Source organism: Dipodomys merriami, unplaced genomic scaffold (assembly GCF_024711535.1).
Source record: "Dipodomys merriami isolate MVZ:Mamm:240054 unplaced genomic scaffold, mDipMer1.0.p SCAF_26, whole genome shotgun sequence".
NCBI lineage: Eukaryota > Metazoa > Chordata > Mammalia > Rodentia > Heteromyidae > Dipodomys > Dipodomys merriami.
In genome coordinates, this window is record NW_027204048.1 from 6,749,715 (window position 1) to 6,766,464 (window position 16,750).

At 47.5% G+C, this 16,750-nt stretch overlaps 2 protein-coding genes across 6 annotated transcripts in view; one reads left to right on the forward strand and one right to left on the reverse strand.

Annotated features, from left to right (window-relative positions):
- The window catches only part of LOC138836913 (S-adenosyl-L-methionine-dependent tRNA 4-demethylwyosine synthase TYW1-like), an 83,326-nt gene extending 73,144 nt beyond the window's left edge, over nt 1-10,182 (reverse strand). For 2 of the 5 annotated variants that reach the window (XM_070035607.1, XM_070035603.1), the window contains exons 1-5: nt 9,821-9,936; nt 8,443-8,573; nt 6,873-7,010; nt 3,269-3,370; nt 180-374 (exon numbers count right to left, since the gene is read on the reverse strand). In XM_070035607.1, coding sequence (XP_069891708.1) covers nt 180-374; nt 3,269-3,370; nt 6,873-7,010; nt 8,443-8,573; nt 9,821-9,842 — 588 coding nt within the window. In that variant the 5' untranslated portion in view covers nt 9,843-9,936. Of the gene's footprint in view, nt 1-179; nt 375-3,268; nt 3,371-6,872; nt 7,011-8,442; nt 8,574-9,820; nt 9,947-10,024 lie in introns of those variants that run through there. The other 3 variants (XM_070035604.1, XM_070035605.1, XM_070035606.1) reach the window with 3 other exon arrangements.
- A 1,053-nt stretch (nt 10,183-11,235) lies between these two features.
- Nucleotides 11,236-16,298, forward strand: Sbds (SBDS ribosome maturation factor). The gene is made up of 5 exons (XM_070035608.1): nt 11,236-11,472; nt 12,027-12,156; nt 12,677-12,877; nt 14,817-14,981; nt 15,624-16,298. Exons 1-5 carry the CDS (start codon nt 11,345-11,347, stop codon nt 15,750-15,752), a joined length of 753 nt encoding a protein of 250 aa, XP_069891709.1. The 5' UTR covers nt 11,236-11,344; the 3' UTR covers nt 15,753-16,298.
- Nucleotides 16,299-16,750: the final 452 nt, after the last annotated feature.

A 16,750-nucleotide genomic window follows, 5' to 3' on the forward strand; every position in this document is an offset into this window, starting at 1 on the left:
AAGTTTATAAATTATCTCACATACATAATATGGAAGTGAGATCGTTTTTTGGGTTTTTGCTTGGTTGTTTTTTTCCTGTGCCAGTCCTGAGGCTTGGACTCAGGGCCTGGACGCTGTCCCTGAGCTTTGGTGTTCAAGGCTTGTTTATTAAAGGAGAATTCACCTGTAATTTTGCATACCTTGTTGAAGTGGCTCAGATAGGCAGAGTTTCCCAAGCCAAACACAGCATATCTCATCCCCTCCAGGTAAGTTTTGCCGTATCGAAAATCATGGGCTGCTTCCTGGAGCCATTTGCAGAACCACTGTGCGCTCTCGGTGGGCTGGCCATCCGTGTACGTGGCGAGTAGAAAGACACACACACCCTTACTGGTGGCCTAGGTAACACAAAGGACGCTGAATGACACGTGACCCCACAGCACCCACACACAAGTATTAGGGCAGAAAAGCTCTGCTTGAGCACTGGCATATGATCTTCCTAAGTCAAAGGGCATTTTCTTCAGCATCACGTGCTTTCTTGAGTGAGAATAAAACCAGCCCTCACTACTGCCAGCCTGTCCCCGGTAACCATGCCAGCCACTCCAACCTGTTTTTCAAACTATAAATCTGAATGGGCACCAGTGGTTCATGCCTGTAATCCTATCTACCCAGGAGGCTGAGATTTGAGGATCACAGTTCAAAGCCAGCCTAGGCAGTAAAGTCCCTGAGATTCTTATCTCCAGTCAACCACCAAAAACCAGATGTGGCGTTGTGGCTCAATGTGGTAGAATGCTAGCCTTGAGCGGAAAAGCTCAGTGATAGCACCCAAGCCCTGAGTTCAAGCCTCAAAACTCACCAAAACAAAAACAAAAAACAAACAACAAAAAAAAAAACCTTATAAATCCCTATCACTTCTAGTTTCCTATAAAAGTTATCAGAGGGCTGGGGCAGGGCTCAGAGGTAAAGCAGTTGTCCAGCATGCAGAAGGCCCGGGGTTCTATCACCAACACCACAAGGAGGAAAATAAAATACTGGAAAAAGTAAAGCAGTAACTTTCAACTCTAAGGGCCTGAGGGCACAGCTCAGTGGTAAAGCCAGGGGCAAGTGTTACCCAGACCCTGGGTTGATTCCCAACACTTAGCATGGTCGGTCCTCTGTCGGGAAGCAGGACTGTGAGAGTTCTGCTAGCCTGGTACGGAATGGATCCCCAGCTCCAGGTCAGGAGGTAAATCACACTGGTAGCACACTATAGTCTTGCCTGCAACATTTGCTAATGACTCATGACAATTCAGTCATCTGTACTTCAGTTTGTTTCTTTGAGAAAGAAATGGGCAGTGACAGCTAGGCATTTAGCCACTAAGGGGCCAAATCTGTCTGCCACTACACTTTTTGTTTTTGTCTTTGAGACAGGATCTTGCTATGGCTGCAAGACTGGCCTTGAACACTTGGGCTTAAGCAATCCTCTGGGTCTGTCTCTAAGTAGCTGGAACTAGTGTCAGTACTCCCAGCTTTACTGCTTGTTTTTTGTTTGTTTGTTTTTTGTCAGTTGTGGGGCTTGAACTCTGGGCCTGGGCGCTGTCCTTCAGCTCTTCAGCTCAAGGCGAGCACTCTACCACTTGAGTACCACTTCTGGTTTTCTGAGTGGTTATTGAAGATAAAGAATCTCATGGCCTTTCCTGCCTGGGCTGGCTTTGAACCACGATCCTCAGATCTCAGCCTCCTGAGTAGCTAGGATTACAGGCGTGAGCCACTGGTGCCCAGATGCTGCTTGTTTTTCTTTTCTTTTTCTTTTTGCCAGTTGTGGGGGCTGAACTCTGGGCCTGGGTACTGTCCCTCAGCTCTTCAGCTCAAGGCTAGTGTCTGGGCCTGGGCACTGTCCCTCAGCTCTTCAGCTCAAGGCTAGTGCCCTACCACTTGAGCCATAGCACTACTCCTGGCTTTTTTTCTGCTTATATGGTGCTGAGGAATCAAACCCAGGGCCTCATGTATGCAAGGCAAGCAATCTACCACTGAGCCAACTTCCCAGCCCTGTGCTGCTTGGTTTTTAAATAAAGTTTTAATGGGATATAGCACACTCATTTGTTTACAACATTGTCTATGCTGTTTTATGCCACAGTGGTAGATCAAGGTCCAGAAAACTAAAGGTATATATTACCTGGCCCTTTGCTTCTTCAAACGTAAGTGCATGGGCTGGGAAGTTGGCTCAGTGGTAGAGTGCTTGCCTTGCATGCATGAGACTCTGGGTTCGATTCCTCAGCACCACATAAGCAGAAAAAGGTGGAAGTGGCACTATGGCTCAAGTGGTAGAGACCTAGCCTTGAGCTGAAGAGCGGAGGGACAACACCTAGGCCCAGAGTTCAAGCCCCACAACCAAAAAAAAAAAAAAAAAAAAACCCTAAAGACATTAGAACTAAATGGAGCCCTTATTGGAAGAAGCTCAGCCCCTGGGTTTGGCTCCCCAAAACTGGAACGATCTCAGACTCTCCACTTCCCACATAGTCACAACAGATCATGACACTGCGGGTTTGGAACCACGGCTACAAAGCAAACCTTCCTGAGTGGTCATGACTAGAGGGGAGAGAGGGATCCCAGTGGAGATGGACGATACTCAGAGATTCTAAATAGCACTCCACAACAGGGCCACGTACTGACAGAGTTCTGTAACTCTGAACCCATGCTCTCTGCTCCACCGCAGGGCTAGCAGACCATGCTCCCACAAACACCCACTACCATGCTAACAGCTCTACCCTCATCACAAGGAGATGGGAACTGCAGACCCCAAAGCTTTCTACCCTGCCTCCATCCAGGGAGTAACAGCAAAGGAGGCTACTCTCATTTACTTCCAGTAAGCCACAAGATTGTTGTCTTCCCCAGAATCAGGAGGTCAAGTAAACTGAGGTGATCGTTTGGTTTGTTTTTCTGAAACATGGTCTCGATAAATAGTCCAGGGTGGCCTCAAACTCGAGATCCTCCTACCTCAGCTCCTGAGTACTGGGATGTACGCCTGGGCCACTGCCACCCCTGCTCTAAGTTTTGCAAGTTTGTTTTGTTTTGTTTTTGCCAGCCCTGGGACTTGAACTCAGGGCCTAGGCACTGTCCCTGAGCTTCTTTTATTCGAGGCTTGTGCAGTACCACTTGAGCCACAGAGCCATTTCTGGCTTTTTCTGTTCATATGCTATTGAAGAATCAATGCAGGGCTTCAGGCATGCTAGGTAATCACTCTACCACTGAGTCACCTTCCCAGCCCCTGCTCTAAGTTTTGACTGAAGAAGAGTCACAACAGGACATTTACCTCCCCTGCCAGGCGATCATCTGGATCATAATCCTTCAGATTAACGACTGTTACCGGCAGGTCTAGGGCAGTAACGGCTTTGGCAAGACTTGCAGCAAATCCCTAGTAAGAAAAAAAAAAAATCAAATGAAGTCTTCAGGAAGGCCATAAGCAACACATGGCCCTCACTCACCCCACCAGGAAAGACATGTGATGTTCCTCATGAGGAACTCTGCGGTAGTATTCTCACTATGGCCATTCCCTCAGGCCCAAGATAGAGCTCGCTGTCCACGGTCCTCTTATTCTCACTCTGCAAGGGCATTCAGAGGATGAGGGCTACGTGCTAGCCACTTTGCCTGCTGCACCAAACATGCAGTTAAAAAAAAAAAAAAAAAAGCAACTGGGCACCAATGGCTCACACCTATAATCCTAGCTACTCAGGAGGCTGAGATCTGAGTATCATGGTTCAAAGCCAGCCCAGGCAAGAAAGTCTGTGAGACTCTTATCTCCAATAAGCCACTCAGAAAACCAGAAATGGCACTGTGGCTCAGTGGTAGAGTGCTTGCCTTGAGCTGAAGAGCTGAGGGACAGCACTCAGGCCCAGTTCAAGCCCTACAACCAACCAAAAAAAAAGAAAGAAAGCACCAGTGGGAAGTGAAGAGAGTAATAAATCTAAACTGAGCAAGGTGAGGATGGAGGTGAGGCCTAGAGCATCCCTGAGGGTAGTTCGTGACTGACAGAACTGGGCTGGGAGCTCAATGGATGGTTCGCGATTAACAGGATAAAGAAATCAGTTAGAGATGATTAGAGCCAACAGGTAACATGGTGTGCCCACACCACCTTCCAGAGCAGTGAGACTTTACAAGAATGACAGAAAACATGGTTAACCAGTCACCCCTAGCGTGCCTAAGGTATGAACCACAGATCACAAAGAACAGCAGAAGGAAGAGCAAACCAAAGTAGAAACACTAAGGAAACAAGTTACTCAGGAGCTGACAAGGAACTTCAAGGAAAATATAATCTGCTTTAGTGTACAACATATAACAGAAACTGAATTTTTAAAAAGGATTGCAATTAAAAACATAATGCTGGGCACCAGTGGCTCACACTTATAATCCTAGCTACTTAGGTGGCTGAGATCTGAGGATTGCAGTTCAAAGCCAGCCCAGGCAGGAAAGTCTGTGAGATTCTTACCTCCACTTAATCACCAGAAAACTAGAAGTAGCACTTATGGCTCATGTGGTAGAGTGCTAGCCTTGAGCATGAAGAGGCTTAGGGGCAGCACCTAGACCCCGAGTTGAAGCCCCACAACCAACAGAAAAACAAACAACAACAACACATAGTGACTGAAATGAAACATTCAAGAAATGGTTTAAAATGGAAATCCAAAACCCCAGGATGGAAATAAAAACTTAAAAGAAGTATAAGAGAGATCTGAGGGCTGGGAAAGTGGCTCAGTGGTAGAGTGCTTGCCTTGCATGCATGAGGCCCTGGGTTCGATTCCTCAGCACCACATAAGCAAAAAGAAAAAAGCCGTAAGTGGCGCTGTGGCTCAAGTGGTAGAGCGCTAGCCTTGAGCTGAAGAGCTCAGGGACAGTGCCCAGGCCCAGAGTTCAGGCCTCAGGACCGGACCCAAAAAAAAAAAAAAAAGAGAGACCTGAGATACAGAAGACCATCCAAAAGGTCCAACATTCAACTCTGAATCCCAGAAAGAAAAACAGAATAAGTAAAAAGGAAGGAAATACATGTGGAAATGTGGTAGACTTCATGCACAAAACTCTCCAAGCAGGACCCCAATAGTCCACAAAACAGAAAAACATCCAATCTGGTTGTCTGCTCACACAATCTCCAACATTAAGGACACATGATCCTCACTCTTCCAGAAACAAAACCAAGCCATCTACAAAGAAACAGGCATTCACCTCTCAACAGCAACAATACCTCCAGTCCTCAAGACGCAGGATGAGGTCAGGACTAGTCTTCCCTCCAAGGACAAACCAACCAGATGTGAAAGCAGAACCAACGACTCAGACTGTGATGATGACGTGATGGGGACCTAATCCACACCCACTACAACACAGACAGCAAGATGAACTCCAGGGTTAGGCTGTTCAAGGTTCCCCATACATGGATTCAACACTACTTCCCTGTTACTGGAAAATCTATAGGCACACAAACAGCTCAGAGAAGAAACATTGTTAGGCTAGGCCCCATTGGCTCTTGCCTGTAATCCTCCTAATCAGGAGGCTGAGAGCTAAGGATCGTGATTCAAAGCCAGCCCCCGCAGGGCAGGAAACTCAGTGAGACTCTTATCTCCAATTAAACACCAGAAAACTGGAAGTGGTGCTGTGGCTCAAGTGATAGAGCTAGCTTTGAGCTGAAGAGCTCAAGGATAGCACCCAGGCCCAGAGTTTAAGCCCCATGACCACCACCACCAACAACAACAACAACAAAAACCATTAAAGGAATGAAGCATTAGAGGAATAAAGAGGCTTTCTGTGAAGCTCACGTAAGGAAATAGCCATCAGGGACTGGGAAGGTGGCTCAGAGGTAGAGAGCTTGCCTTGCATGCATGAGGCCCTGGGTTCGACTCCTCAGCACCACATAAGCAAAAAGAAAAAAAGCCAGAAGTGGTGCTGTGGCTCAAGTGGTAGAGCGCTAGCCTTGAGCTGAAGAGCTGAGGGACAGTGCCCAGGCCCAGAGTTCAGGCCCCATGACTGGACCCAAAAAAAAAAAAAAAAAAAGAAATAGCCGTCAGAGAAAGGCCTCAGCAGCCCTTTTCCTAATGAACCTTTTGTGTACCAGGATTTGTTAGTATCTGAAAGTATTAGCTTGATCTTTCAATAAATGTAAGAACTGCATCTAAGGAGGCACTCAGTGTTAAAAGCACTTGCCTAGCACACATAGGGCCCTGCCTTTTATTTCATGGGGAATGTGATATGTCTGTGTTTGGGCTTCTCAGGCACCTTTCTATCATTCCTCAGGTTTCTACCCATCACGTGCTTAAGATGGAACTGAGAGGCCTTCAGCTCTGATAGTGACGCCTGCACCAAAGTACTGATGAGGAGCACTATTCTACACAACGTCCACAAGTGGGCAGGAGAGCCCGCCACACAACAGCACTACATGTTTTAGAACTCGAATTTGTGTTAGCCTTCCTTGGGACTCTCTTCTGGAAAGCACTAACTAGCATGTCCTTCCTAACAAAGGGGCAGTGACATCTAGATACAATTACAGAGAGGCGCTTTCAGCAACACACCCCAAGTGCACACCATCTACCTTCAACACTAATGACACAATCACACACTTCCTTGTCTGTCAACCCCCACCACTGCTGCCCTCTGCTGTCCTTGGAGCCTGGTCCCACACCCATGCTAATACAGAGCTCCTGGGACCTGCTGCTGACAAGACTCTGCTGACAACAACTGCTGATGACAAGAACAGCCAGCCATACTTCCAATCAACCCACCTACCATACCAGAAAAGAATGTATGAGGGGGAAAAACCAGATAGATAGCAGGAACGAAGAAGTCAAAGGCTAAGTCCATTCACTGCTAAATGACTCCTTTCAGGAATTTCCTTAAAATGTCAAAAGCCAACGCTTGAGCATCATTTAGGTTCTCACCTTTGCTGTGCCAGTCTGGGAGCCATAGAAAATCTTCACTCCAGACACAAAGACCTGCTTCTTTTGAAGAGAGAGCGAACCTTTCATCATCAAATCCTGAGTTCCTTTTGGAATACATTTCTCCTGTGAGTTCTTGGCCTTGAAGAGAAACAATTGCAAAGAATCCATCAAGTCTTTTCCTAACTCCAGTAGGATGAACAGCAGCAAACTCTGTCCTAGCTTATCATTCTCTTAATCTTGCTGATTAGGCACTTCAAAAGCTAACCTTGCTTTCTAATTCTATTATTTAAAGGCAGGATCCCCATTTTTAAAGACTACATGATCTATCACCACTCCCTCCAAGGTCAAAATGTACAGTCTTCCTCTGGTATCCAAGGAGATACTGGTTTAAGGACTCATACATGAACCACGAAGCATACCCCACACACACTATACAGCACACATCCACCATACCACACATGCCATCACCCTTGACAATACCAAAGCCACAAGGATAATCACATCCTTTTTTTTTTTTTAATCACAGGTTCTTATGTTGTCCAAGCTGGTATGTCCTACCACACTCAGCTCCATGAGGGTTTTGCAGAGAACTTCTTCCCATATACTTTAAATCACGTGCAGATGACTTACTAAATACTAATGCAATGCAAATGCTATGTAGTTTCTCTACTGCTGTTTTTATGGAACAATGACACAAAAAAGTCTGCACATGTCCGGTAGAGCAATTTGGTCAACCCCCAACCCAAAGAACATGATTTTCAATCTGCAGTTGTCCCAGGGCATGAAGTATTAAGTGTAGATATTTTCATAAGTGATGTGTTTTAGCAAAGTAACAATAGGAGCTTATTCTCTGCTCCTTTAATTAGTGGAAAGAGGGCTGGTAAGGTGGCTCAGTGGTAGAGTGCTTGCCTTGCATGCATGAGGCCCCGGGTTCGATTCCTCAGTACCACAGAAGCAGAAAAAGCCAGATGTGGCGCTGTGGCTCAAGCTGTAGAGTGCTAGCCTTGAGCTGAAGAGCTGAGGGACAGAGCCCAGGCCCAGAGTTTAAGCCCCACAACTGACAAAAAAATAATTGTGGAAAGAGAAGATGATTGCCTATTTTAGAAGCAAATGAGTTTTGCTTTTCTCATAAAAGCCAAGTTTGGTATTGGGAAGGGTGGGTGAGAATGTTGAAAAGAGTAAACTTGATCAAAATGTACTGAATTCATTAACTCCCTTGTTAATGGCAACTACTTTGTACAACTACTTAAAAGATAATTTTTAAGCCCATTTTTTTCAGTACAAAAATCTTCCTGACATAGCTTATAAAAACTTAAGAGGGCTGGAGGCTTGGCTCAAGAGACATACTATTTGCCTAGCAAGAGACCCAGAGTCCAAATCCCAGTAAGGCCAAATAATAAAGAAACAAATAAATAAAGGCATCTTTCAATCTAGAGACCAACCATAACGTGATTTAAGGTTCCTTTTAGGTTTCTGTAGTTTTCTGAGAACCCTGAAAAATCTTCATTCTAAACTTCACTAAAATCTGATACCTAAATTCTCTACTTAAAAAGAAAAGTACACAATATACCTGCTTCTTGAGGATAATCTGGACACAAATCCAAAGGCTAATGCCCAAAGCAAAGCCCAAGTAAATGTAAAAGCGGTTTATCCACAATGATAGCAAAGGAGAAGTGAGGTCCCACACATCCACAGATGAATCTAAAATGATACACATGTGAAACTTCAATTAAGGCTACACACACAAAGATGTCCACTGTTACTTTTATTTAGAAATCATTTTCCACAATCCATCTGAAAACTTTTTTTTAAGTGAACTTGAAAGTAGAAGGAAAGTAAAAGAAAAGTTTCACCAAGTTAAGATGGGCCCCAAAGGAGTCCATAAAACTATATATATGTAAAAATGATGTACTACAATGTGATACGATCAAAGGTATCATAATGACTATGCTAACACCTATAATCCTAGTGTGTCAGGAGGCTGAGATCTGAGGATCACAGTTAAAAGTCACAACAGGTAGAAAAAGCGAGACTCTTACTTCCAATTAACCAAGAAAAGTCAGAAGTGGAGCTGTGGCTCAGGTAGTAGAGCCCCAGCCTTGAGAAAAAAAATTTAAAAATCAAGGACTATGCCCAAGCCATGAGTTCAAACCTCAGTACTGGCACAAAACTGTATTTCCATTTAGACATAAGCATTTGGAAGAGAAGGAGCATAAACTGAGAAGATGCCATGTGGAAGGAAATGTTTTGCTTTCTTATGCTTGTTCCAACAAGTAAACGTAAATGTAGGGCATTTCCTTTTGCCCAATTATGGTTCTAATGACCCAAGGCTACTTTTAAAGGGCTCTCAAATAACTGATATTGTGCTCATATTTTTTAGTTGCTTGTTTTTGTTGTTTGATTTTTGTGATTGCTTTTGAGACAGGATTTGGCCATGTAGCCCAGGCTGATCTCAAACCCATTCTCCTGGCTCAGCCTCCTGTTTGCTAAGATTACAGAAGTAAGCCACCACACACAGTCTAGGGCCCATTTTTAGAAAGGAAGATATTGAAAGGACCTGCCCTCAACTGTTGGACCGGAGAGAAATTTCATAAACCAAAGCAGCGGGGTATAGCTCAGTGGTAGAGTGCATGCTTAGCACACGAACCCTGGGTTTAATCCCCAGCAACTCCAGCTGAAACGCTGCATTTATTCTGGTATAAAAGAAGAAACAAAGGGGGAGCATTTGTGGTTCCCGTTGTTACATGTCCTGTTAAGCAGCAAAAGTCAGATTAGAGAGGCATGGCTCATGTGGGAGAGCAACAGCCAAGAACACCAAGTGGAGCTTCCAGGTCTCCACATGCTAGGGTGAGAAGCAGCGTGGCCCTCTCTCTTCCCTTTCCTTGGGGCTAAGATTGTCATCCTATCACACCCGCCACGTCCAGTCCACCTCCCTTCCCACATCGCACCAATGTCCTCATATGTGCTCATAGGTCACCCACGTCCTCACTCAGCACACACGGTCCACCAAGTCCCCACACGGCCCACCACGTCCTCAAACAGCCTCACTCCTCACACGGCCCCGGCCGCGCGGCTGCACAAGCGCCGGCTTGCTACGGAAGCCCGGAAAGGGCGCCGGCGCCCTCCGCCCAGCCCCGCCGCTGACTCCTCACCCATCCTCCTCAGAGCCCGAGCCCTAAGCGCCGGAGGAACGGACTCTCGGACCTCCGCACGCGCGGGCACCGGGAGACAGCCCTCTCTAGCCGTACGGGAGCTCACAGAGCCGGGAAGCCATGCCACCCGCGGAGCCTCCGGATTGGCCGGAGGAGCCGGGGGCGGGTACGGAGCGAACGCCCGCCGCCCGCAGACAGGAAGCCGAGTTCTCCCTTCCCGCTGATTGGCTTAAAGTGGAAAGAGGGCGGGCACCGAGCAAACTCCAGCATTGGACGACAGGAAGCCAGAGTTCCCTCCGACCTGGTGATTGGTTTAGAGGGGGAAGGAGGCGGAAACCAAGAGAGCGCTAGCTCGGGAGGACAGGAAGCCGGATCCTGCTAACGGGGGTACGGCACAGAAGGAAGCGCCGCCCAGAGCTGCGAGCGCGAGAGCCTAAGCGCTCCAGATCCTGCCTGAATTGGTTTAGAGGGAAAAGGGGCGTGCCAGAGGGAAGTACCAGCCACCGCACCTAGCGACCTAGACGGTACTTCCGGCTCGCATTGGGCGAGTGGGAAGAGGCGGGTCCGGAAGGAACTGTCAAGAAGTGAGTGGCCTGGGGAAAAAAATTTTCAGTTGTCTGGAAAAGCAAAACCGTGTTCACAAGCCGAGCGCGGGTGGTTCACGCCTGTAATCCTAGCCACCCAGCAAGAGGAGATCTGAGGATTGAGGTTCAAATCCAGCCCAGTCAGTAAAGTCCATTAGACATTTATTTCCAATAAACTACCCAAAAACGGTGGAAGTGGAGCTGCGGCTCAAGTAGTACAGTGCGAGCCTGTGCAAAAGAAGCTCGGGAATAGTGTCCAGGGCCTGAGATCAAGCCCAGGACCAGCACGTACGCGGACAGGAGGATGAAACCCAGATGGACGCGTTGCTAATTATTAAAGCCAAGATGCTTATCATTGTTGAATTGTTGGAGCAGTGTCGCTATGAAGCCCAAGCTGGCCTCGAACTTGCCATCCTCCCGCCTCCGCTTCCCCAGTACTGATCTCGGAAGAGCTAATGTTTTCATTTTCCTCAGTGAAGGTCAGAGTGGGCGTGGCCGCTGGGCTCTGCGTTCCGGAATCGTCAGCCAGCGCAAGCCCAGCTCCCGGAGAACGGAAGTTACGTGAGGAAGGGCGCCTCCTTCCGGAGCGCAGGAAGATACGTCGCGCGGATTTCGTGCCACGGACGCCTGCGCAGAAGGCGGGCCGGGCGGGCCGGGCGTTGCCGATGCGCGTGCCGGGTCGTTAGGTCGGGCGGCCCGGGCGGCGCCAGTCCGCTCCGTCCTCCGCGCTGCCACCATGTCCATCTTCACCCCCACCAACCAGATCCGCCTAACCAACGTGGCAGTGGTGCGCGTGAAACGGGGCGGGAAGCGCTTCGAAATCGCCTGCTACAAGAACAAGGTGGTCGGCTGGCGGAGCGGCGTGTGAGTGAGCGGGCCGGGCGGAGGGCCGGGGGAGAGGCGGGGAAGGGGGCCGGGAGGGAGGCGGGGGGGGCGGGTCGAGGGGGGACGGGGGAAGCGGGAAGTGGGCCGGGCGAGGGGGACGAAGGGAGGAGGCCTGACAGGGGAAATGGACGTCGCGCTCCTACTGGAGGCAAAAGGAGGCTGGGCCCAGGCCCGCGCTGCCTTCTCGTTAGGCTCGGGTCGCCCGTTTTGAGTTGTTTTGTTGGTGTCCTAAAAACGACAGCCCAGAAACCCCATTAACCGTGGCCATTTCCTGAAATACTGGTAAAGACTTGGATAGCCCGACCCCTAATAGCGTCGGTCTGGACCTCACTGCCCGGGCCCCGCCCAGCCCGTTTTTCCGGTCAGTCCCTCCCCGATGAGTAAATGAGTCTGAAAACTTCCCCGTGGGCCCCGCCTCACGGAGGAGGAGTTCTGGCGGCCGCTGGCCTTCCGTGCCAGTGCCGGCTTGTACCTACACGTGAAGCCTATTTCCAAGGGTGTTATGCTCACGGGCTCTCTCCTGCCCCCGCCAGGGAAAAAGACCTCGACGAAGTCCTGCAGACCCACTCAGTGTTTGTCAACGTTTCTAAAGGTCAGGTTGCAAAGAAGGAAGACCTCATCAGTGCTTTTGGAACGGATGACCAAACTGAAATCTGTAAACAAGTAGGTTCTGCTACTTAGTTTCTTCTTCTTAGTGCACACAGACCCTTACCATGCTGGTACCTGGAATTAATAATAGAGATGGGCCAAAACCTCCAGAAATTAAAATTTAAAATTCTACTTCAGTTTGCCCAGTTACATATTTACCTTCTCCCCTGGCCAGTTTTTCTGTTGTCTTTTGGTTGGGTGGGTGTGTATGTGTGTCGGTACTGCAGCTTGAACTTGTTGTCTTTTGGTTGGTTGGGTATGTGTATGCTCGTGTGTGTGCGCGCGTGCGCATGTTGGTACTGCAGCTTGAACTCAGAGCCTCAACCTTTCACTCCACTTTTTCACTCAAGGCTGGCATTCTTCCACTTGAGCCATACCTCCACTAAATGCTTTTTGCTGGTCAACTGGAGATTCTCAGATACCAGCTTTCTGAGTAGCTGATTATAGGTGTGAGCCACTGGTGCCAGCTTACTCATTTCTGTAATTACCTAACAAATAGATAATTTTCTTTAATCTCGGGTGGGGTGTTTTGTAGATTTTAACTAAAGGAGAGGTTCAAGTGTCAGATAAAGAAAGGCACACGCAGCTGGAGCAGATGTTCAGGGACATTGCAACCATTGTGGCAGACAAGTGCGTGAACCCAGAAACAAAGAGGCCATACACTGTCATCCTTATCGAGAGAGCCATGAAAGATATCCACTATTCAGTCAAACCCAACAAAAGTACAAAACAACAGGTGAGTGATTCTTAACATAATCAAAACTTATATGTCTGTGGAAACCATTAAATTAATGGGTCTGCATGAAAGCAAGTAATAAGTTTGGGGAGGGGGCACCAGGGATTGGGGTTGTAAAGAGTGTTTTTTAAACAAAAATACACATAGGACTCTCCTCTTCCCATCCACATCAAACTTTTTTTCCCCCTCCAGTCCTGAGGCTTGAACCCAGGGCTTGGGTGCTGTCCCTGAGTTTCTTTTGCTCAAGCCCAGCACTCTACCACTTAAGCCACAGCACTACTTGCAGCTTTTTCCATTTATGTGGTACTGAACAATCAAACCCAGGGCTTTATGCATGCTAGGCAAGCACTCTACCACTAAGCCACATTCCTAGCCCCTGCATCAAATCTTTTAACTCTTTAATTTACCTAGATGTAGTTTATACACTGTCAAATTGGATGCAGGTGCCTGTAATGACAGCGTTGGAGAGGCAGGGCCAGGCTGGGCTACACAGCTACTCTGCTCAAACATGAAACAAAACAAAGTCATCTTTTTACAGTGTGAAACTCAGTTGTAGAGCCACTGACCTTTGAAACCTCTACCCCTCACAACATTGCACATACATGCACATGAACACACCTCGCACAAGCCCCTGGCAAGCACTCTTCTGTGTTCTGTCTCTGGATGAATCCAATGAGAACATTTCAGTAGTAAAAGTAAGTTTGTGGCCTGTGCAGTAACCTGAGTCACCACTGCATTATGCAGTGGCCCCATCATAGGAAAATACTATGTTTCTTTCATCAGATGACATTGGGTGGTTTTCACTTGTCAGTTGTTAGGAATATACTGCCATGAGATTCACTGTAAGTGTTGGGTTTTAATTTCTCACTTCACTTTTTTTTTTCTTTTTTTGGGGGGCCTGGTTGTGGGGCCTGAACTCTGTCCCCACAACCACTGTCCCTCAGCTCTTCAGCTCAAGGCTAGCACTCTACCGCTTGACCCACAGTGCAACTTCCGGCTTCTTTTTGCTTATGTGGTGCTAAGGAATCGAACCCAGGGCCTCATGCATGCAAGGAAAGCATTCTACCACCTTCCCAGCCCCTCTCACTTCACTTTCTAGGGCTTCCCAACCAGGAGTCTAATGTCCCCACACTCTAAGCAATGTGGGAATCATCTACCTTTGTGTTAGAACCATCAAGTGGTGTCTCATGGTTTCCATTTCTTTTTTTGGGGAGGAAAGGGGGATCTGGTTGTGGGGCCTAAACTCTGGGCCTGGGCTCTGTCCCTCAGCTCTTCAGCTCAAGGCTAGCGCTCTACCACTTGAGCCACAGCAACCACTTTTTTTTCCTGCTTATGTGGTGCTGAGGAATCGAACCCAGGGCCTTAGGCATGCAAGGCAAGCGCTCTACCACTGAGCCACCTTCCCAGCCCCTCATGGTTTCCATTTCTGTGCTGACATGACCCATCATGCTTTCATGTGCTTATTGGTGCTTTGCTTCTGTTCTAGGCAATAGTGCTGTCCAGGTCCCTCCCCTACTCTTTTGTCTTTATATTGTCAGGTCGTAGGAGTTCTTTGTGGACTATGGAAGCTACTCCCTTACAAATACGTGCTTGCCAGTACTGCTGCTTATCCTGAGGGTTGATGATTTTGCTTCTGCTTTCTTTCATTTTATAGTGCTTGTTTGTTTGCAGTGCTGAGATGGATGGACCCCAGGACCTAGGCATGTTAGGGAGGCACTCCATTTCTCAGCCTACCCCAGCCCTTGATGGTGTCCTGGAGCAGACTTTTTCGTTCCATCAGTATTTAATATGTCTGGTCAGCTGCATGGCTATTTCATTCTTTGTGTTGTGGCCAAAAAACCACTGTTTAGTGTACCTGATGGGGAAACTTCTGGGTGTTTGAGTATCATGTGAGACACTCCAGAATGCACACCGACAGACATCCTCTCTGTCTTGCCAGGCACTGGAAGTGATAAGGCAGTTGAAGGAAAAGATGAAGATAGAGCGTGCTCACATGAGACTTCGGTTCATCCTGCCAGTGAATGAAGGAAAGAAGCTGAAAGAGAAGCTGAAGCCACTGATGCAGGTTGTGGAGAGTGAGGACTACAGCCAGCAGCTGGAAATTGTAAGACTGAATCACACTACCTACCACAATGGGACCGAGATTCTTTTTGGCTCTGGGTTTAAGCCATGGTTGCTTAGCTCCCTGTGTTTGGCAAGAAAAAATCATGGCATTATTAAGTGGAGGGAAGGTGATCCCTCACTTCATGGAGGGCAGGAAACAGATAGGGCATTACCCCTTCAGAGGCCTGCCCAGTGATCAGACCTTCCCCCAGCTGGCCCTGAACAAAAATATGAGACCCTATCCAAAATAGAAAAATAAATACAAAGGAAGCAGGGGGGGGGGGGGGGAACCAGGTGGGACAGACATGGCTCCAGTGAAAAGAAGGCCTGCCTAGTCTAGCAAGGATAAAGCCCTGAGTTCAATCCCTAGTACTGCCATAACTTTGAAAGCAGTTGTGGAGAGTAAGTAGGTTGGTGGGAGGAGGGCTGTATTGCAGCCCTGGACATGTAGTTAGATTACTAGTAACAAAACAGTGCTGGCCACCTCATTCATCATAGCCCACTTGAAGGAAGCACATTAACCAATGCCAGTTCACTGGGAGGGGCCTTGAAACAGGTCAGTACGCATCAAGGGGCTGGCAGTGTTCCTATCACCAGTCAGGGCCAAGTGTCTCCTATGCATCTTTCTTCAATACCCTTCCAGGTGTGTCTGATTGACCCAGGCTGCTTCCGTGAGATCGACGAGCTGATCAAAAAGGAGACAAAGGGCAAAGGTTCCTTGGAGGTGCTGAGCTTGAAGGACGTGGAAGAAGGAGATGAGAAGTTGGAGTGACGCACTAGTCTGGTCAGCTCTGGGCTGGACATAACACAGTGCTTTCGTACCCAATGCCACCACTGGATTTTCATGAGCTGCCCAAGGCCTGCTCAAACTGACATTTCTGTCTTGTTAACCTTTTCATAAGTACGATGCCATGGTATGCTTTCATTTCACTTGTACATTGGGATTTTAGTCAAAAATGAAGATTCAAAAATACGAAGTCCAGAGTAGCATCTTGTGGCCATCTCATGTCCTCATTGATTTCCAAAGCGACAGTCATTTGAGACAGTGTGCGCTGTATGAGTAAGATGATGGGGACATAAAGGTACCCTCAGGATGGTTCTAGAATGTAAGATGCAAGGTGGTGCTGCATCAGAGCAACACTGGCTGCAAAGCCACATCTGTGGACCTGGGCACTGCGCAGATGCCTGCCACAGCTCTGTGAAGCTGGGTGACAGTGCAAGACCCAAGTCATTACTTCTAATTGTTAAAAGTTTATAATATATATTAATACAGCTAAAATTATATGCAATCAATAAAACTACTGTTATTTTTTCCAAACTTTGGCTTGTGTTTCTAGACTGCTTCCTAGCTGCTTTCTTGTCTCAGTCACTGGTGGGTAGGGGTGGTGGAGGAAGGGGGAACAGGCTGCTGTGGGGATTAAGTTAGCACTTGGAATATGGCTGCCTGATAAACTTAATATTGCTTGGGACGTAACCTAATATTTTAGTATTTACCCACCTAAATGGATATGGTTCAAGTATTTTAAATCCTGACTGTCCTCAAGTGATGCATTCTAGAATATAACTACAAATGCCCTGAAAATAAGCATCCAAGTGTACACTTTTGTGGAGAGAGGTTTTTACTAGCTGAATTTTAAATAGCTCCTGATTGAAAAAACGTAAATGCACTCAAATGTAGTACTTAGAAATGTCCTGTTTGTATGTAAATAGCTTCAACTGAAATTATAAAGCCAAAATTTCTGTAGCAGAGTTTAAAGAACATGAATGAAC

Bases quoted from the DNA above. Each gene is read 5' to 3' on its own strand.
- Sbds (XM_070035608.1), top strand. From the start codon at position 11,345: ATGTCCATCTTCACCCCCACCAACCAGATCCGCCTAACCAACGTGGCA. The intron at 11,473-12,026 runs GTGAGTGAGCGG...TGCCCCCGCCAG, and splicing joins GTCGGCTGGCGGAGCGGCGT to GGAAAAAGACCTCGACGAAG. The intron at 12,878-14,816 runs GTGAGTGATTCT...CTGTCTTGCCAG, and splicing joins ACAAAAGTACAAAACAACAG to GCACTGGAAGTGATAAGGCA.